This window comes from Gopherus flavomarginatus, chromosome 2 (genome assembly GCF_025201925.1).
Source record: "Gopherus flavomarginatus isolate rGopFla2 chromosome 2, rGopFla2.mat.asm, whole genome shotgun sequence".
In the NCBI taxonomy this organism is placed as follows: domain Eukaryota; kingdom Metazoa; phylum Chordata; order Testudines; family Testudinidae; genus Gopherus; species Gopherus flavomarginatus.
The window spans coordinates 38,720,504-38,743,299 of record NC_066618.1 but is presented as its reverse complement, the minus strand read 5'-3'; the positions used below and the strand labels follow the sequence as shown (position 1 = coordinate 38,743,299).

The 22,796-nt window shown below is 38.6% G+C and overlaps 1 protein-coding gene across 10 annotated transcripts in view; it reads left to right on the top strand.

Moving 5' to 3' along the window:
• MLLT10 (MLLT10 histone lysine methyltransferase DOT1L cofactor) overlaps window positions 1–22,796 on the top strand; it is a 236,833-nt gene that overhangs the window by 127,200 nt on the left and 86,837 nt on the right. For all 10 annotated transcript variants that reach the window (XM_050942281.1, XM_050942280.1, XM_050942289.1 and 7 more), the window contains 3 exons: window positions 4,779–4,874; window positions 15,751–16,006; window positions 19,885–20,454. In XM_050942281.1, the coding sequence (XP_050798238.1) occupies window positions 4,779–4,874; window positions 15,751–16,006; window positions 19,885–20,454 (922 nt within the window). The remainder of the gene's footprint in view (window positions 1–4,778; window positions 4,875–15,750; window positions 16,007–19,884; window positions 20,455–22,796) is intronic.

The following is a 22,796-nucleotide window of genomic DNA, read 5'->3' as shown; positions in this document are numbered from 1 at the left end:
AATATATTATAATTACAAGCAGTACTTTGGGTTCTGAAACTGTTTCCTTACACAAAATCAAGAGTTATGTAGCTAGATGTTAACTGCCATACCACACTCATGTGCTACAGAAATAAGTGCTCATTCTCAGCCTTTGTATCAGAAGGTGCTGGGTCTTTGGAACTGCTGTGCATGTTATCAAAGCTACAAGGCTGATTTTCATCTGTTAGGGAAAGGGAATTTGCTTGCAGACTCTTGATACTCCAGCATAGGAAGAGGAACAACAAAAATGGTCCTTGAAGACAGCAGTGGCACAGACTCTGTTCTGGAGAAGAGAATCATCTATCCATTGTGACAGACCCAGACCAGTAGGGCAAATAGAGGGCAAATATACTGGTCACTGGATGAGTAGAGGGCAAATATACTGGTCACTGGATGAGTAGCTTTCTGTTCCCTGATGACCAGAGCCGGGGCTGCACTAGAGTAATCAGGAACCTACTAGAACCAGTTAAGACATACAGGCTGATTAGATCACCTGCAGCCAATCAAGGCAGGCTAATCAGGGCATCTGGGTTTAAAAAGGAGCTCACTCCAATCAGGCGAGGAGGAGCCAGAGGAGAGGAAGTACGTGTGAGGAGCTGGGAGCAAGAGGCACAAGAAGCTGAGAGTGAGAGGGTGTGCTGCTGGAGGACTAAGGAGTACAAGCGTTATCAGACACCAGGAGGAAGGTCCTGTGGTGAGGATAAAGAAGGTGTTTGGAGGAGGCCATGGGGAAGTAGCTCAGGGAGTTGTAGCTGTCATGCAGCTGATACAAGAGGCACTATAGACAGCTGCAATCCGCAGGGCCGTGGGCTGGAACCCGGAGTAGAGGGCGGGCCTGGGTTCCCCCCAGACCTCCCAACTCCTGATCAGACACAGGAGGAGCTGATCCAGACTGTGGGGAAGATCACTGAGGTGAGCAAATCTGCCAATAAGCGCAGGACCCACCAAGGTAGAGGAGGAACTTTGTCACACCATAGATTTTTTTGCTACAAAAACTTTGTGTGTAAACGTTCACTTTTTGTTAAAGGACAGGAAAGGATACTGGCATGTTGAAAGATAGCTTTTTTTAGGACTGGAGTAATCATTTCCTGTTTTCATTTTGTGGTTCATTTTCTGTATGTTATGAGGAAGATAAGAGGAGACAAAGCTCACTTGCTTCTCATAGCTCCAGCCTGGGCTTGTCGCTTCTGGTGTTTTGATCTCATGAAACCTTTTTTGGAATTTTCAATACTTCATCCTGAGCTTCCAGATCTTCTGCCTAGGAAGGAGGTCAGATTTGACAATCAGGCCTAGAATACTGTCATCTAAAGGATTAAATCATGGTACTTCTGAATACAAGGTGTTCAGTGCTCCAAGGAGATGCAGGACATAATTTTAGAATCCAGGAAGGCTCCTACAAGGAAGCCAACGTTCCTTGAAATGGAAAAGAACGTCTGTGTGAACTATGGCCGATGGGTTGTGTACTTATCTAACATAGATTTCTGATATTTTTGAGTGTTTGTTTTAGTTAAACATATCAAAATTTTATTTCTTAGAATACACTGAGCAGTTTCTGGGAGAACAAATGAGTTTTCAGTTTACTTGCAGTTTAGAAAAGAGTGATTTGAATAAAAAAAATTCAAAAAATGTGGCAAATCAAAAAAAAATCTGTTTTTAGGTTAAATGAAACATTTTGTTTGACTTGAAATACATTTTTTTGCATTGTGGTTGTGGTGGTGACCTCCTTTATAACCTTAGCCTACTGATGTAAAACACTCACCTGGGATGTGGGAGACTTGGAAACAGTTTCCTCTTCTGCCTAGTGTGGAGAAGGAATTTGAATGTGGATCTTAACTGCTTTGCACTAGTGTGCCCTAGCTACTTGGCCATGGGTTATTCTGTGGAAGCTTTTGCACCTTTATATATAAGTAAATAGTCATTGGAGCAGGGACTTAAACTTGAGTCTTCCACATCCTAGGTGACTGAATTGTTACAGTACTATGAATAACAATAAATAATCATTGGGCCAGAGAGAGAGAGCATGTGTGAGTGACTCCATAGCCTGATGGTTAGGGCACTCACTTAGGGCGTGGGATTCCCAAATTCAAATCTCTGTGCCACAAGAAGTACAAAGAGGAATGGAACTCTGGTTTCTAACATCCCATGTGAGTGCTTTAACCACTAGGCTAATGATTGTGAGGGAGGCCACTGCCTCCACCGCTGCTGCTAATCCCCAAAAATATTTTTTTCAGGCCAAAACTATTGAGTTAATTTGTCACAAATTCACAAATAGATTTGGATTCACCAATAAACTATTAAACATATCGTCCAGCTCTAGTTATTTATGCTTTCCACTGCAAGGTTTCAGATTCCCCTGTCCTTAGACATTGTACAGATGTTCTGAATAGAACGTATCAAGCAAACAGAAGGTTTTTTCCATTTCACTGGCTTGAAATTAAAATTTAAGACAGATGGAAACAAACTTTTAACTGTTTGGGAGCGCAGTCTGTACTGCCCCCTTCTAAATCTTATCTTTTGTTGCTATACTAGCTTCATGGGGGGGGAGGGGCTGAACAAACTACAGGGTTTTGTGGTTGTGTCCGCTGTTTATACTGTTTTCCACAAGAACAAAATGGCTTTATGTTCTTGCTGTATATTTATGCTGAAGATGTTTTGAAATTCTGTTTTTCTTAAACCATATTCATTTCCTGGTGAGGCTAGGTAACATAAACATGATTTTAAGAAGGTGCTGAGTTATTTAGAGAAGATAAAACTTTTTAGAAAATCAGCTGAGTTATTTATAGTTTATGGGTGTAGAGTGGAGTTTGCTTTACTCATATTTTCAAAATGAATTAGACTTGCATGTAGACTTTTTCAATTAGTTGGTGGCCCATTACTAAGGAAGTTTAAAGGCCCATTCAGCTAGTTCTAAAGCAGCTTTTATAGCATGCTTATCTGATGGCTCTTCTGTTGCAAATATGCGGAAAACTGCCCTTGGAGTTATATCTATATGTATTTACATGCACTTCTCCCTTTTGATATGACTTCTGATTCTGCCAGTGTGGCCATAAGAGCAGTTTTGCAGCCATGTTTAATAAGTATTTTGCTCTCCTGATGGGGATTGTATAGCCACTTAATCTTCATGTGGATCTACACCAACAATTCGCAAAAGAAAAAGAAAGGTTACTTACCCAGTAATGGCTTGAGATCCACAGTGCCCACCTTCCTTCTCTACCTTTTGGAGTAGTTCTTCTGAGGCCACGTCCAGACTAGGAATTAAAATCGATTTTAGATACGCAACTTCAGCTACGTGAATAACGTAGCTGAAGTCGAATTTCTAAAATCGAGGTACTCACCAGTCTGGACGGCGCGGCATCGATGTCCGCGGCTCTCCGCGTCGATTCCGGAACTCCGTTCGGATTGATGGAGTTCCGGAATCGATGTAAGCGCGCTCGGGGATCGATACACCGCGTCCAGACTAGACGCGATATATCGATCCCCGAGCAATCGATTTTAACCCGCCGATGCCGCGGGTTAGTCTGGACGAGGGCTAAGTCTTTCAGTTAGCCGAAGGGAGTTGGGGCCATGCATTTTTTTTTTGTAGCTTTGTGTCCAAACTTTTGCTTCTGTGAAGGCGTTGTCATACGTATGACTGCTTTACTGGTATGGTGCAGGTACACAAAAATCCCGGAAATGTTAATCTGCAGAAGTAAAATATTCAAGGAACAGTTGCTGGTAAATAATCCTTTTTTTCCCCCTAGTGACTTCAGGCAGCATAATCTTCCCAAACAAAAGTACAGTAATGTTTATAGGGAGAAATTAAAACCTGGAAACTTTTCAGTCACAGGAAAAAATGTAGAACTTCTACAGCATGTTGATGCTATAAAAATCACAATTTTCATGTTAATACCCTTCTGTGAACACAAAATATAGGCCCTGGTTCTGCAAACATGCGGAGGGCTTGTAGGCAGGATCATGCCCCTAGATTGGAAACAGTTGGGGAAAGAGACAGTTTTCTTTGATATTTGTACAGTATTAGCTAGCTATATGTGTAGTCGTCAGTAAATAAAGGAAAACAGAACTACTTTCTAATTTTTCAGCCTATTTTAAAAGGGAAATATTCTGTTTGCTCAGTTTAACATACTGAAAGTTCAGAATGATTTCCTCTCAGTATATGAACTAATAACTTTATTTGAGACTGAAGTTTGTAATAAATAACATCAGTGTAGTTTTCTGGAGGTGGCCATGTTGGTAAAAGTGTCATTTGTGATACTTGTAGTAGAGCAAGCCTGAGATTTGTAAATAAGTTAATATTCTGCCTTACTGCTCATTTATAGTAATAACCCAATGAAAAATAATACATTCACTATTAATACAGTAATTCTGGTGGAAATATAAGAACTTTAAAACAGTATGGACAGCAGTATAGCTTTTTAATTCAATTTTTCTGTAATGTTATGATACTAGATCTTGATTTTTGGCCAGATGGTTTTATTTTAGTAACAGTAATAGATTCAGTAACGCTAATTGTAACTAACAAAGAATTTCAGTGTATGCTGCTTCTCAATGCAAACATTCTAATGGTTCTGCTGAACAAAATGTGTGTAGTTTAATATTTGAAATATTAGTCATATTTGACTTCCACAAGAATGTAACTTTTGTAGTCAAAATTTGTTTTTTACGTTTAAGTAATAGAAAATTGTATTATATATGTCATACATAGTTTATGTTGAAGATTAACCTGAACTTGGGTTATATTTTTCTTTCATATTTTTTAGAAATATAAAGAAAAAGACAAACACAAACAAAAATACAAGAAGCAGTCTGAGTCTTCACCATCTTTGATGCCGTCTCTTACTGTAACTACAGAGAAAGTAAGTTTTCTTTTTTCCCCCCTCTAAGGCTTAAGTTCAAATGAATTATTAAATTTGCATTTTGACACGTTTTTAGTAATGTAGAGTTGTAAACTGTTTGTGTCCGTGGTATGAAGAATGTCTGCGAATTTTATATTTGCAAAATGGTTACTATATAGTGACTATAGAGACTGTAAGAAGTTGTACTTGTCTGTGATAATATTTGGTGAATTGAGAAATATGAAAAATAAAGTTATTCATACTCCATTGTAATAGGACTCTTTATGCATTCAATGGGTGGCATACCCGAGCCCACTTATCCACCGATGCTTAAAAAAATCCGCACCCCAATCTGAGTCTCTGCTGGTTATGTGATATGTATGTATCTCGCGATCCTTGTAACTGATACCTGTAATCCCTTATAACTCAAGCTGGACCCCAGATGTACAGTATCTTCCCTCTTAATTTGTGTATATTTAATTTTAAACATTAACTGTAATAAAATTTTAAATCTGCTCTTGGAACATTTGCCCAGACCATCACTGACACAAGAAGTATTCAAGTCAATAATTGCAAACTCATGAGCATGGTACACATCCACAACACATCACATTTCTTGAGTGTTAGCAATTTTTGCCTCTTATCTACCTGCTGCATTGAATCTTCCTTCTTGTTGTGGCACCGACTTGACTCTAAGTCAAGGGACCCATGTGAAATCCCAAGTTGTAAAGAATATTTTTAAGAGGGACTACAAAAAATGACACACTAATGGTGCTGTTACAGGAGGGCACACAACAGCTTATAAATGTGTTTTTTTTCCCCCAGAGTATGAATTCATTTTCTCCCATTTTTTTGGGATCTGAGGTTCTCATTACTGTTTGACACATGATTCTGAAAAGTGGTGGTTTAAGTTCATTAGTTCTTGGTACTCACCAGTATAATGGTTTTATCTTTCTATGGAAAGATGGCAAAACCCTGCACCCAGACCCTACCGTGTGGTAATCTGATTGCTGGATCTTTACTCATTGCTCAACAAAATATAACCTTTGTGTTTCCAAAACACCGAGACTCTTGTCAGATCATGTAAAAACTTGAAACTTCTGCTTTGCACTGTCTGAGGTTCCAGAGGCTGTAATTACCTTTTCAAGTAACTGTACAAGTTTTGGAGATCCATCACCAACAGAGCAGATATTCTCAGTATGCTTGGACACTTTCATTTCTTCTCATCAAGATTAGGAACATTCATTTGAAGTGTGCACACTTTCATGGTTTCATAATTAATACAGTAAGCCTGCCTTTGGTCTGTTCCTCAAATGTCTTGTGAAGGGAAATGTTCCAAAGAACCTAATTTGTGGCCTTGGAATGTATGGTCTTTTTTGGTCTTGGAGTCATCCTTTTTTCAGCCATTGACTTCTGTTCTGGCCTGGCCCTGCATAGTGTACTTGTACTTGCTAAACATAACAATGATATTTGGCGATGGGTGATATTTGGATTGTGTTGCAGCTCAGTGGGCTGGAAATGGAAGGAGTAGTAGTAGAAGAAACTGCCTGTGACACAATTGTGATTTGATGTAGGACAGAAAATTAGTTTACAATATATAAAACTAAAATATTGAGAGCTCTGAACAAGTTTTGGTGTATTGGTCTGAGTACAGGATTAATATTCAAGAACTTCTGAGTTCTGACCTACCTCATTTTTTTCTAAGTCAAGTGGGGGAAAAAAATTACCTACTTCACAAAGATATTGTGACACCTAATGTTCTAAGATTCTTTTGAACATGAAAACATGAACATTTGTAAATGGTGGATATTCTGCTTACACTGAGATCTCTGAGCAAGCTCTCCCTGACCAAGACAAAGCAGAGGCACTAGGTACCCCTTGACTTTCCCACTGTTATGTGAAGTAGCAGCATCCATCTTCCAGAGTAAGGTTACAGCCCTTGGAAGCGCCAAGACTTCCAGTTGAGACAGTAGCAATGTGTGTGGAACAGGGCCTCAGCCAGGGCTCCCCAGTATACCTGTTTTCCCTCCTAAAACCTGGAGTTTACATTTGCAACATATAATTTCCCTTACTCTTTAGGCTTTTATCATAATCTTTGTTAACAGGGTTTAACTGAAGGGGAAAGATTAGAGGTAACTGGGTGAAGTGAGGACAGGGAGGAAGCTGAAGTAAAACATGATTTCTCTGCTCAAAATCTTCATTAATGTAGAGATAAGGTTGACTGGCAGTGCCTCATATCCTTCCAGACTGTCAAATGCAGTTATACCTAAGCCTCTAAACACAGATAATATGAAGTTAAGCTGGAAAATAAAGTTAAGGTAATAGTGTCCACAGCCCTTCCCTTCACAGAACCTTAACTCTGTCCTGCTTTGCAGTTGGCAATTGGTAGTGGAAGAAAACCAAACATGACCAGTCCCCTTTAAAAAAAAAACAAAAAAAAACAACCTGACATTTTCTGTGTTGTGTCCAGTGTAATGGTATACCATTGTTCTTCTTCAAACACTCCTGCTAACTCTCTTGGTGCAAGATGTTTCCCATAGCAATTTATTTCCTGCTTTTAGTAATTTATGCACATTCAGTGTTATGGAAAAGTGTGAGGCACACTGTTAGTCAAGTGTAACAAAGTTTTGGGTGGTCAGTTTCCCTTGTATTTTGAGCAAGTGATGATAGTGAGAGGGCATAGTTGAGAGAGACTTGTAGGGAGGCAGAGGATTGATGGGTCTTCCTCACCACCACTCAGCTATCAGGTCTCTTTTCCCCCTGTTCCCTCCATGGCCCAAGTACAGTTGGAGGGGTTATAGAAAGGAAAGAAAGAGGCAATTGGGCTGTGAGGGTATAGCTACCAAGTAGAGGAAGAGGTGAATGCCAAGCTCCTTAGTCTACTTTGGGGGCTAGTGTAAGCTGAAGGGCTCCTGTACCATAGGAGGATTGTAGGGATATGAAGTGGTCCATTCATCCCAAAGGCTGTGCTCTTCCCCATTTCCCAAAGTCTTCTGAAACTCTGCTGTGGCTGCCAGTTTTCAAGACAATTTCCCTGTGCATGTCGGATTTAGACTACTTTGATTGTAACAAATAGCTTTGTATTAGGGGAGCTGTATCTGAGGAACTCCTTGACCAGTGACCCCAAATGCACACTACTTGCTCTGTGCCATGGCATAGCACTTTTCAAGACAATTCGAGTATCTGTGTGGATTTTCAAGCACTTTGAAATATCCACTCTTAAACAAAAGGCTCTTCTCTCAGGGCAAAACTTCTAAAAGTGGAGCCCCTATGCAGCCCCTCATACAAAGCAGATTGTGGGCAGAGAATGGTAGAGCGCATAGCAGACATTCTGAGAAATCTGTTGAGGGCAGGACTCAAAATCACAGTTTTTGGGAGTTGCTTGTGAGCTGCCCAGTGACAGACAGCAGGTGTGCCTATAAACACACTTGCTCACTTCAGAGCAGCGGTCTTGCACTACATGTACAAATTGATGTCTCTAGCACCCAGGCTCAAACCAATTTGTAGAGCTAAATTAAACACTTAACTTGTTAAAAAATACTTAACCAAAGTGCTAGTATAGGTGCTGGACACTAGCTGAATACAGATCTAATCAAGTGATACCAGTCAGGGGAAGATCAGTGAAATATTTTGAGCCTCCAGTATGTGCAAAAAATTATACGAAGCCCAGAAAATGTTACTGTAGGGTTCTTTAATTTAGGATTCTGAATCTTGCGAACCCCTGGGTTAAATGGCCCCAAATTTGGCCCACTGATCTTACTCTCAGACCCCTATTAAGCACAACAGTCTTCAAAACAATTAGAATATGCTTGTGAATTTTAGCAGAAAGAACAGGAGTACTTGTGGCATCTTAGGGTACGTCTTCACTACCCGCCTTATCGGCGGGTAGCAATCGATTGCTCGGGGATCGATATACCGCGTCTCATCTAGACGTGATATATCGATCCCTGAACGCGCTTATATCGATTTCGTAACGCCACCAACCAGAACGGAGTTGCGCAATCGACAGGGGGAGCCGCGGACATCGATCCCGCGCCATGAGGACGGTGAGTAATTCGATCTTAGATACTTCGACTTCAGCTACGTTATTCACATAGCTGAAGTTGCGTATCTAAGATCGATTTTTCCCCGTAGTGTAGACCAGCCCCTAGAGACTTACAAATTTATTTCAGCATAAGCTTTCGTGAGCTACAGCTCACTTCTTCGGATGGAACACACAGACAGGAGAGATTTATACATACAGAGAACATGAAAAGGTGGAAGTATGCATACCAACAGGAAGAGTCTAATGTGAATTTTAGAGCACTTAGAAAAATCAACTGTTTAAACAGTAAGCTTATCTCATCCTTAGAAAAGGTCAACACTGGAAACTCCTGCCAGTATAATAGTGTTGGTTAAGCTGGGGTGGGGTTTTTTGGGCAAAATTTTTATACCGGCAAAAGCCTGAGTGTGGACACAATTATACTGGGGAAAATTTGCTTTTTCTAATATAGCTCATTTCACTCGGGGATTGGTATAAACTGTATCAGCAGCAGCACTTTTTATATACAGCTATACCTGCAAACCTTTCTTGGGGTATGCCTACACAGCAGTTAAAAATTGCAGCTGGCCCGTGTCAGTCGACTTTGGCTCATGGGACTGAGTCTGCACGGCTGTAAAATTGCAGTGTAAATGTTCTGTCTTGCAGGATTTCCCACAATTTTATAGCTCCGCAGCCTGGGCCCTGTGAGCTCAACTCAGCTGATGCTGGCCAGCTGTGGATGTTTAATTGATGTGTAGACGTACCCGTAAGACTTGTTACTCCTGAGGGAATTCTGCGCTAAAAAATTAAAAATCATATGCACAATATTTTAAAATTCTGCAAATTTATTTGTCAATAAATAAATTAGGCTTCAGCCTGGCAGTGGGGACCACATGCCACTGGCTGCATTGAGGTGGGAGGTTACCCTGGAGACTCCACCTCCCTTGGTATAGGGACTCGACAGTGAGGTTGGACCTGACTCTGACACAGTGCAAGGGATGGGCCTGCCCTAGAAACACCCTGGGGTCCTGCCCCTCTGCACCAGGTGCACCAGGTATGGTGAGCAGGCTCAGCCCAGCAGGATCCAAGTGTGGAGGGGCTTAGTGTGGGAGGATCCAGATGTGGGGTGAGAGGTTTCTGTGTGGGGCAGTCTGGGTGCGGGTGGCTCAGTGGGAGATCTGGATGCACAGAGGGTATGGGGAGATGAAGCTCGGCAGGGGAAGGGGCCTAGGGGGCACAGTGGAGGGATCTGGGTGCTAGGGGAGTGGGGCTTGATGGGGTGGGGATCGAGGTGCAGCTGGTTGGGGATCAGTGGAGTCGGGGTCTGGGTGTGGGGGGCTTGTTGGAAAGGTCCAGGTGTAGAGGGTTAGGGCTTGTCAGGGTGAGGGTTCAGTGGGCCTGCTTAATGGGGGAGCCCTAGCTGCTGCCAAGGGAATACTGCCTGCTGGGCTCCCACGATTCCCCTATACCCTTTACTTCTCCCCACCCCCTTGTCTCCCCCTTCCTTCATTTCCCTCACCCCTCCTTACCTTGCCCCACTGCAGGCACTCACTGTTGCACAGAATAGAAAACAGGAAGGCTCCCAGCACACAAAAGGAGAGCACGACTGGCACGAGGACCCAGGAGGCATTCAGCTGCAGAGTCAGCAGATCTGAGACACAGCTTTCTTCAGCTGGGCAGCTCTGTGCTTGCAGAACGAGCGGGGCAGTGTCATGTAACCTCATGTACCATCCCAATGCCTCACCTCTGTTTGGAGAGGGCAATCCCTGTCCCAAAAACTGCGCTCACAGTCCACCACCCCTCCCCCCCTGCGCAGCTTCCCTTTGCTTCTCTGCCATTTTTTTGCAGGGAAACACAGGAAATCTGCAGGAAGGCCATTTTCCATGGGCACACAGTCATGCAGAATCCCCCTAGGAGTAGCTTAAAATGCTATAGAGGCACAGCTGCATCACTGTAGCGCTTCAGTGTATATACTGCCTATGCTGCTGGGAAAGATTCTCCCATCAGACATAGGTAATCCATCTCCCATTGCCCTAATGCTGTCTACACTGGGACTTAGTTTGGCTTAACTACGCTGCTCATGGGTGTGGATTTTTCATACCCCTGAGTGATGTAGTTATGCTGACCTAATTTTTAGTGTAGACTGGGCCTTAGTATAGACAAGGCCTTAACTATTGTGGTGTTGCCACCACATTGTAATAATTAATATCAGATTGTAATGAGTGTAAATCAAGAGATGAATTTGTAATGGCCAAGAAATAGATTTTCAAAAAGAAGTTAAGAATAAAACTGGAAATTAAAAGTATAAAAGGAAAGATAAAAGATAAGCAAGGTTTAAGACAAAATAAATCTAGAAATAGGCAGAGTGAAAAATAAATAGGCAGGAATTAAAACAAAAATTAGAAAATAGGCCAGAGTAGGAAGTAAAAGTAAGTAAAAATAAATGAAGAGTTTAAAACAATTATAAAAGTAAGGGGGCAGTGGCTGAAAACTTTTAAATACAGAAGCTTTTTAAAAAAGAAGTTGTATTGGCAAGAGTTATTAATAAATCTTATTAAAATAGGCAAGTTATTGTTGTGCTGTACCAAGCATGTATGAACACATGGACTTTGACCTAAGGAGTTAAACGTCTTTAAAAAAAATGATGAAAGAGGTCAGGACGGTTAATAAACTACCAACCCTGCATCTACTGCCTTTCATCCCAACCTCTCTTGCCCTCCCCCAAGAAAAGAAAACAAAACAAAATAAAAACCTATCAAACATGTATTGAAAATTACTGGAATAAATATTTGTGTCTGCCATCACCCTGATCGCTTTGCCTGTTTCATTGGATCTCTTTCTCACGCCCTTTGTCTACTTTTCATCCTTTTTAGTTTGCAGTAAGCATATTGGGTCTGGGTCTATGTCTTTGTGCATCTCTTCACAGCGTAGTTAGGTCTAGTTACAACTTGAACATTACCCATAACTCAATTCCCATTCACCCACAAAATCCTCTATCTTCAGTTAAGTGGTGCTTTAGCTGGCCTGTTGGGGTAGGGTGGATGGAGGCTCCACTGATGCAGGTGCTTGAGATTGTAATGTCCTGGTGCTGCAGTATCTCAAGTTACAACAGCTCATCAGCAGCTAATCAAATCACTCTGTAGCTGGAGTGTTGTTTTGAAATTTGGTTTGGCCTCTCACTCACGCTAGGTTAACTCGAGATGCAGTAACTCGAGTGCACTATTTCAAGCTAACTGTGACAGTGAAGACAAGATCCATGTGTTTGTCCAGCACAATGGGAATCCCATTCTCTTTGTGGCATTTAGGTGCTGCCTAATAGAAATAATAAGTATAACAGTTTGGAGCAGCTGTGGCTAAACAAGTATTTGTCAAGTGGGGTAGACTCATAACAGATGAATGCTGTCTGTCATAACTAATATATATAATATATGCTACCTTCTTTTCTAGCATTGTGCTAGTCCCGTGCTGCCATCCATTGTAGTTCTGACATTCCTTATGGTGACTCATTAATTTAGTTATGCATATTTCCTTCTCTCACTACTAGACGACCTCCTGATGTCTCTTCCAACCCTAATTTTCTATGATGTTATACTATTCAGAAAATCCTAAGTGAAATTTTTCTGCAACTCTGAACTGAGCCACATTGGCAGTTTTCAAGAGTCCCACTTTGCCTACCTTTATTTAAAGTAATTAACCTGACTGGCATAAATTTGACTCCCATTCTTCTCTCCCAGATACAATAACATCAGTTAAAACTTGTTGGATGTTTTGATTGGGGAATATGCATCGTTATTAATACAATTGTTTGCTTTGCAGATGTATTCCTATGACTTTCTGCAGTTTGCCTGTTAGCATTGCGTTTCACTTAATAGTGTTGCATGGTGGGATTTTTTAGTTCATAGTACTACATATTATGGCTTTGTTTATTTGCTGCAGTGACAAAAGAACAACAGCAAGACCATAACAGGGTTCAAAATAGAACTAGATAAATTCATGGAGGATAGGTCCATCGATGGCTACACTGCTGTACAGCCAAAATGCTTCTGAAATAAATGTAGTCCAACTTTACTAATTCTGGGTCACTGAGAACGAAAAATATGCTTTTTTCATATTTTGCAGCTTTTTCTGAGTCTAGCTAGCTAACATGAAGACAATATGATTTCTAGAATTTCAGAGTAGGTGGGGGGGGGTCAGAATATTACATAATATGTATGCTTAGAGTTGGAGTGGAGAAAAGTAACTGCTTTAAACTTCTGGGTGACTCTAGTATCTGTTCCATTAAGTGGCATTGGAGAACTGACCAAACCTAATTTGATCCTCTGAGTGGGAGTTCATATTATGTTTCCATCTACAGTACCCTTGCCCGGTTTCCTCTCCCTCCCCCACTTGACACATGAGTGAAGAGTACCAATGTGTTTTCTTTACATGGCTTTTGACCTGTACTAGGTCATATAGGTCAAATGTGAGTGGGATGGAGAGCTTCAGGACCAGCCCAAGCTAATGGAAAAATGATTGAAAAATGAGCTGGGGTGGTTTCCCAATTGACCTGCCCAGCATGCAAAAGGTTCATGTTTCCAAAGTAAGCCATGGAGTTTAATCAGCTTGAATCCTATTGGTCTATGCAAATAGGATTTCATTTCTTACTAAAATGACTTTGAGAGTCAGTTGGTAAATTTGTAGGTAATAATTTAAAAAAGTAGTGCCCTGCTCTGTGCCATGGTTTACATTGTTTGCACTAAACTGTGAAAACTTGAAAAAAAATACAGTTAGAACGAAACAAATTAACATGGGAATATATTGCTCCTAAAGATGCTATTAAGCAAATAGGTAGTTTTCTAAAATAAAAAAGTATTTCTGAACACTGATAACTTACTGATTGAAAGGTGGGCCCATTTTTCTCAGTACAGCTTCCTGAGATCTCACATTTTGAGTAACATACCCCAACATGTAAAATCTGAATTGTATTGAAACAGCTGATAATTTTATTATAATTAACTTTTTTTGAGTTTGTCTGGTGGTGGTTATATTAGTGAAAAGTGAGATCATTTTTTCATGCCAGTTATATCAAAGCACAATGTGAAAGATAATAAAATTGTTATAGTGCTATAGACCCAATTCAGGAAAGCATTCTTTTAGAGAATAGTTTTAATGGGATTTAAGCAGCACATGTGTAAATGTTTTCTTTAGTAGGGATGGATTTAAAGACATTTTAGTGCTGTCCTGAATCTCAGAGCCTAAATAATGATTAAATAATCAGAAAGAAAAATGTACTCTTTAATATTGTTATAAAATATTTAAACAAAGATCTGGTTATTTAACCAGTATTTAACATTTAGGAGGTTTTCTACCAATCAGAATGCAAATTAGTGTGTTGTTTAATTATATGTCTGCTCAGTTTAGTGAAGTATAACTGCTGAATAATGTCACTCCTTTTCCTCATTTTTTTCATCCAGCATATAAAATCCTTCATCTTTATTAGTTTCTAAAGACTTTATGGAGTTATTTAATATCATTATACTTGTATTTTTTCATTTTAGCATACATAAATTATATCATCACAAAAAACCATTTTGAAAAATATCACTACCAGCCAAAGGACTCGCAATACCTTAATAAAATAATCCATACAATATTAATTAATTCATAGAAATACCAGATAAACTCAACATAAATATAGATATTGAATGGGAGTTTTGCCATTGTCTCAGTGGAGTCAGAATTTCGCTCAATTATCAAAATAGTTATAATTGACCAATATTCTAACGTTTTTTTGCCAAAAATCGCCCAGCCAAGCTTATAGAATTTAATCGTGTTATATTAACAATCCAACAATTTCTTCAAAGTAACTTCTACATCTGAATAATCATTACTTAAACACTCCTAATTTTGCCTAATATGTAAGACTTTGTCATAACCACACATTTTCTGGTCTAGTCTGAGTTTTATAAGGAATAAGCATTTCTCCCAATCAGTTTAAATTCATATCTTAAAGTTTACCAAAAAAATTAAATGACATCTTCTATTAACTTGTATGGAAAGACTGTGTGCATTTGTGTGTAATGTAGTAGTAATATAGTATGTGTATATATTAATATAAAACTATAAAATATAAATTTTTTTCAAAGGATTTCAAATCTCTCTTTTAATGTGATAGAATTCTTGTTACACATTTGCGGCTGAAAATAGTCTTGGCATTCTGTAAAGTAATCCAGAGACTCCCATCCAACCCCAAAATATAAACATTTTCTGTATCATGAAACTGTTTTTTAGACCCAGTCTTCCAAAGACTTACACTTATTTTTAACTTCATACACTTTGAGCAATCCCACTGAGTACAGTGGGACTACTAACTGTACAAAATTAAGTACATATGCAGTCTGCAGGATTGGTGCCATGATCATAAAACTGTAGGTTTTCTGATTATACAGCATGCTTCACAAGCTTGCTAAAGTTTCAGGAATAATTGCCATTATTTTGATAAGTAGAGCTAGTAGTGTTACTGTTTGCCTTTTGATAAATATAGTGGATATGTCAGCACGTACATTTTCACTAATTGCTGCAATCTGATGCTTGCTAACTGAACTGACAGCTGGCACTATATCTGATCAAAAATTACATACTAGTAACTGACTTTCTGTTCTTTGTTTTTATGGTGCTATCATAACATAATAAGATTAAAAGTTAAAAAAATTATTTAAAAAATATACTGCTAACTTATGAAACTACGAAGATAGAATATTAATGTTTTCTTTAATGTTAGGGTACTCGAATGTTTCTCCCTCTTCCACGAATTTTTTTTATTGGTTGATGTGCAGGGTTTTTTTGTGGTCTAACTGTCTCTTTTTTAACTTCTTTTCTCTTAATCAAAATTGTCAGACTTACACAAGCACTAGCAACAATTCTATGCCAGGCTCCTTGAAGCGGTTGGAAGATACCACAGCTCGATTTACAAATGCAAATTTCCAGGAAGTCTCTGCACATGCTTCAAGTGGAAAAGATGCTTCAGAGGCTAGAGGGTCAGAGAGCAAAGGGAAGAAATCTGCAGGTCACAGCTCAGGTCAGAGGGGAAGAAAGCCTGGTAGTGGAAGGAATCCAGGAACAACCGTGTCAGCTGCTAGTCCTTTTCAGCCAGGTATTTAAAATAGTAATAATGCTGTTTTCATGATGACCTATGAGTAAACAGATAGAAATCTTCCATACTTAACTTTAAAAAATCATTTACCCATCATCCAGAGTAATGATAGGAAAGTTTGGTTATTTTAAATCAATAAATGCTTGTTGCATCTTTTGTGGATTACCTTGTTTTTAGAAAAAGAGATGCCTGTCTCTTTTTTTGTGTGCTATGTGTATGTTCTGTTTTTACAGGAAAAGACGGTTTATGCCCATTTAGGTTTAGTTTTCACTTGACATTTCTGGTTTTGGCCATTTGTAACTCTACTGGCAGATTTGCTCACTGCTGAAATCTGGCATATAAGATCTGAGTATAGGAGACATTTAAACCCCCCCCCATCTTTAATAATACTAAATAATAATAATAATAATAATAATTTGAGATGTACCTATCTCACAGAACTGGAAGGGACCCTGAAAGGTCATTGAGTCCAGCCCCCTGCCTTCACTAGCATGATCCTGGGTTTAGCAGGCCAGTGCTCAAACCACTGAGCTATCCCTCCCCCGAATTTGTCTAGGATAAAAATGTTAAATAGCAATTTAAAATACTGATTTTAAATTGCTAAGTGTAAAAATGAAACACAACAAACTTCTGTTTGTATTTTATGTACCTTAAAATCATGTATAATGTGTCCTAAATGATTATTTTCAAAATAGACTGAAACCTGTCTTGAGAGCTTTTTCTGGGTCTACAACGTGCTTTTAGAAATGTAAATACACATTTTAATTTTTACATCATTCCAGTCTATTGGGTATATAATGTTTTGGGGGATGTATGTATGTTACACATATTTTCGTGATTTATATATACTGCATAGATCCTTCTGACATTCTAAAATAGCTTTCTAGAGCCATTACTGGCATCTTTAAAACAACAGCAACAAAAACCACCCCTTTCCCACCACCCCCGAGAAAACCCCAGCCGAAAACACGCACACTATTTCTGGTCTGTCTGGAGAATAGTTTGTGGTGATCAGGGAGAGTAGTAAAAATCCATAATAATTTTTACATTGTTTATTAATAAAAATTCATTATACAAATCTGCTAATCTGTGGGGTATAAACCCACCAGTCATGCAGTTTAAAGAGGAATTATGTTCATTCTGAAACTTCCAGTGTGGTGAATATCAGGATGATGACAAAGGAATATGGATTTTACATCTTATTTCATGTTTGTTTGTTTTTTAAAGGTTGTTATTGTGTGTGCGTGTGTGTAGTATTATCATTTGCAAATTTCTTTGAGGGTCTGTTTTATTTACATTCTTGAATAAGACTTCAAAAATTAATTATTGGAATCTTATATTGAAAGAGATGATTAATTATTTAAAGAAGATGATAGTTGAGAACTTTATTATGAAGATTATTATTTTTTAAATTTGCTTATTTTGTGCAGATTATTTAAAAACAGCGTACAAGTTGAATCCATAAGATTTTGAAGGAGTCATTTTGGCTTTAAATGACCTTCCCTGCTTTTCAGGTCGAAACTGGGCCCAACAAATTTTGTCTCAAGAGCAAATAGTAAAGGTGCATCAAATGACTGACTGTTTTGACTGAGACATTTTTAAGATGTTGGGAGCCTGTCCTGCCATGAGATGCCCTTGTGTCTCACTAATTTTAATGAGAGTTCTTTCTGTTTGTTCCCAACATGTGGTAATTTTTACATGTGTATATAACTCTACTACTAAACAAATTAAAAAAGGGATAGCTTTCTTTCAAACAAAAGTGCTGTAAAAGTATGTATTGAAGTGCAGCCTTTGTTTTGAAAAAATATGTTGGGAAATCATAGCAACTTTTACTACCTCTTTGAAACCTGTGACTTCCCTTTACATTATTTTGGAAGTATACACTAAGTGTTTCAAAACATGTTAATGCAAATGTTGTTTTGTAACTAAGACTCTTTTCCTAATGGCAAAATTAGGAATGGATTTGTGCAACCCTTTTCAGACTTGTCCTTGATACCTGTGGGTAGTCTTATTGGAGCCAGTGGGGCTGCATGCATGAGTACCATTTGCAGGATTGAACTCTTAATTGCAAATCTTCTGAGTAGTCATTCCTCCCGTATGCTTATACTGTTCTAAACAATGTCTTCAGTTTGCATTCTGCATGCTAAATTAATCCAAACACTATCAATTTTGTTGTATTGAAGTATCAGAAAGTATAAGTAATGTTTTTCATAATTTCATCAATTGTCTTAAAAATCACCAAGCCCAAGACAGTGCAAGAAAAATAGATGCCAAGAATGGCAATAGAGTTCTGTTAAACAGAGTTTAAAGCATTGTTTCCTGCTAGTCAAGCTAGTAGATGTTTAGTGTTTAAGGTACCTTATTGGTTAGGAATACTAGTTGTTTCTAAAGTGCTCTGTAGTTTTAAAAGTATTTTATGCATCAGTGTGCTCTTGATACCAGCTGTAAAAACAAAAGTATAGAAGAAAGACAGATGGTGACGGGTCAGGACTGATGATGGAAAACCTCTTTTATATAGATGCTAATTGAGTAGCAAAATTGCAGTTGTCTTAAAATCACTGGTGTAATGTAAATTATATATTTTAAACAGATCATTAATCTGTGTTTACTGTAATGGAGTACTAACATTAAAATTTGACTTACCAGTTTTCCAAAATGTAATTTGTGACTTTCTCAATACATACTTTGTGCGAGTCAAAGGAATTCTAAATGTGTTCTTAAAAGAACACTGACATGCAGATAATTATGCCCCATAGTCAGTTTTTTGCAAAATCTAACTTTAAAAAAACTATAGAAATACTTACTGAATTTCAGTGAAAACACATTTGTATTTAGACTTCTTAAGCATTCCTCTGAATATTTGCAACCCAGTCATTTCAGTATTGTGCTACTGCATGAGAAGTAGAAAGTGAGGGGGCATGATTCTCAGTTATATAAAGGCCTTTTTATGCTGTTCCTACAGTATGAAGGGGCTTAAAGTGCCCTTTATACATCTGCCTGAAAAATACCCCTTGTGAAGAGGACCTCCATAGCCAGTGTAGAACTGGGTGCAAGTCCTCCACACATAACCCTGGCACAGGGGGCATGTCAAGGGCAGAGTGTAGGCTTGTTGGGTATGTGGCTGGTGTACGCTGTGCCATAGTTATTCTTTATATCTTGGGGGACATATAAAGCAGAGTGTAAGTTAGAGCAATGTGCTTTAACTTACACTAGAGCCCAGCATGATCCTAGAATATTGGGGTCATTAGAGGGAGCTTATAAACCACTTTTGTCCATCTTTTCCACTCACTTTCTCCTTCCCTCTCCATCTCTGTCCCAAGTGCAGGAATGAGTTGACTGAGAATCAGACCCAACTGAGTGGAAAAACTAAGAAGTAAATACAGTGGAAATAATAAAACCAAATGTTTTTAAAATTACATTACAAATTTAGGGCTTGTCTATACAGATTGTAGCAAGTTAGGGTATAAATCTATCATGCACTAGACTGCCACACGATCATTACCTGTGTGGACTCTGCTTCTGCACAATAAAAATTTTGTAGCACACTCCAGTCTACTCCTGTTTGAAAGTAGAGTAGATTAAAGTGCCCCAGGGAACTCTTAGGGCTTGTTCCATTGTCTGGGGGTTGATTTATCGCGTCTAGTGCAAGGTAGAGATATACCCTCTCTTGCCACATACCAACTGTTCACATAGACAAGCACTAAAGTGGTAAAGCTATGTTTCAAAAGTGGTAAAGCTATGTTTCCACCTCCAAGTTTTATTTTCTAGAATATCCAGCGTCTTGAGCAATTTTAATAGTGATAGAAGAATTTTATTTTTAAAATCATAAAAATAATCATCATAAAAAATTAAATCCTTGTCTTTCCTTCTTTCTACAGGCAATTTTTTGGGGACTCCTGGCAGTGTAAAATCATCATCTGGAAGTTCAGTTCAATCTCCCCAGGATTTTTTGAGTTTTACAGAATCAGATCTGCGTAATGACAGTTACACTCATTCCCAACAGACTTTGTCAACCAAAGATGTACATAAAGGAGAGATGGGAAACCAGGAAGGGAGTGTGAATTGTTTTAGTTCTTTAATTGTTCTCCCTTCAGTCTCAGCCATTGTTTCCCAGTCTAAAAACTTTGACAGCTCATCTGGAGACTTAGGTAATACAAGCCTTACTTCAACGGGATATAAGCGAGTCCAAACTTCTGGGATAGAGGAAGAGACTGTAACAGAAAAGAAACGGAAAGGAAATAAACAAAATAAACATGGGCCTGGTAGGCCCAAAGGAAATAAAAGTCAGGAGAGTATCTCCCACCTATCAGTTTCTTCTGCTTCTCCAACATCATCTGTGGCATCTGCTGCAGGAAGTGCAACAAGCTCTAGTCTTCAAAAGTCCCCAACGTTGCTCAGGAATGGAAGTTTACAAAGTCTTAGTGTTGGATCATCTCCAGTTGGTTCAGGTAGGCATTTCAGATTTGTTGTTTCATATCTTAGAAAAAAGTGTGGTTTCATTTTAGAAAGTCACAATTCTGAGTATAAGAACATAAGAACGGCCGTACCGGGTCAGACCAAAGGTCCATCTTGCCCAGTATCTGTCTACCGACAGTGGCCAATGCCAGGTCCAGAGGGAGTGAAGCTAACAGGCAATGATCAAGTGATCTCTCTCCTGCCATCCATCTCCATCCTCTGATGAACAGAGGCTAGGGACACCATTATTTACCCTTCCTGGCTAATAGCCATTTATGGACTTAGCCACCATGAATTTGTCCAGTTCCCTTTTAAACATTGTTATAGTCCTAGCCTTCACAACCTCCTCAGGTAAGGAGTTTCACAAGTTGACTGTGCGCTGTGTGAAGAAGAACTTCCTTTTATTTGTTTTAAACCTGCTACCTATTAATTTTATTTGGTGACCCCTAGTTCTTGTATTATGGGAATAAGGAAATAACTTTTCCTTATCCACTTTCTCCACATCACTCATGATTTTATATACCTCTATCATATCCCCCCTTAGTCTCCTCTTTTCCAAGCTGAAGAGTCCTAGCCTCTTTAATCTTTCCTCATATGGGACCCTCTCCAAACCCCTAATCATTTTAGTTGCCCTTTTCTGAACCTTTTCTAGTGCTAGAATATCTTTTTTGAGGTGAGGAGACCACATCTGTACACAGTATTAGAGATATGGGCATACCATATCTTTTATTTATACAAGGGCAATAATATATTCTCAGTCTTATTCTCTATCCCCTTTTTAATGATTCCTAACATCCTGTTTGCTTTTTTGACCGCCTCTGCACATTGCGTGGACATCTTCAGAGAACTATCCACGATGACGCCAAGATCTTTTTCCTGACTCGTTATAGCTAAATTAGCCCCCATCATATTGTATGTATAGTTGGGATTATTTTTTCCAATGTGCATTACTTTACATTTATCCACATTAAATTTTATTTGCCATTTTGTTGCCCAATCAAATACTTTCAGAAATGTAAAATAGCATTTTACTTTAAGTGTCTTTAATATTTCTTTTTTAAAAAAAAGAATTGATAAGCAGGTAATGACCTTGGTAAGACTAACTTTTTGCCATATTTTTCAGTACGTATAATCCTTAAACAGCTACAATAGATTGATCTAACTGTATCTGGTATGGGCCTAACCGCCGAAGCTGCAGAAACAATGAAATGTATAAATGTGTTATTTTGAAATGATGTAGTATAAGATTTAACTACAGTAAGTGATATTTTGTGCAGGTTACAGAATTTTATGTTCTATTACACATACAAAACAAAATCAATATTAAAATATATTCAGCATCCTCTGCAGCTGACAGACTGCACTCAGTTTCAGTCCACCTGGACAAAAATTTTGAAATTTGTTTATGGAAAAAGTACTAGTTTAAAAAAAACATTTAACAAATCCTTCGTCATAACCTGGGCCCAGTGTGCCTGAGTGACCATCTCTTTCTCCAATATCCCTCTGAGGCAGTTGAGTTTGGCGGGTTGTCCTTCCTCTGTGTTCTAAGGCTACATGTGAATTGGGCCAGGATAAGGCTTTTCTTGTCCAATCTATAGCACAACCTCACAAACCATTATGATTACCAGAGTTGTTCTGTTGTCTTCAAGGCTCCTTACAAGACCTTTTTGTTTGGATCACTAAATTTAATCACTTGACATCTCTTTTGCACCAACTATTAGTGCCCCTCTCCTTTTTTTTTAAAACTCTTTTTTCTTTTGGTTTTGGTTTTGTGGCTTGATGTCTGTGTTGTTTGATACAGTTTTACATATTTTTAATTATAAATTTGCACAGACTTCAGATGCCTAGCAATAGATACTTCAGAAAATAGCTAAAGGAAAATTCTACCTTTTTTTCCAAAATGAGACACATACCCCAAAAGTATAATTTGTCATTAAAAAACAAATTGTAGTTCACAAAAAAGTCCAAGTGTACTTTATGTAGGGTGCTGTTTTCCTTCTAACAAGTTGGAAGTCATAGAAATTAAGATCAGAACACGTACTTCTGCATTGAAATTAATGGAAAAAACGGAGACTCTGAAGATAAATATTTAACTAGGTTTTTGTTTTCCAGCTAAATATTGCTTTTAAAAATTTATTTTACTGTGTGTTACTTTATTTTATTGCTTGATGATGTTTAAGAACTTCAAAATTATGTCCCAGTCCTGCATCAAGTTCTGCTAGTGCTGACTTCTGCATCTGTGTGGAGTTCCATAGAAGTCAATCAGATTTTGCAGTGGCATGATATAGTAGTTGAGGTAGCAGATCCAGATGCGAGATCCTGGTTTTGGATAATC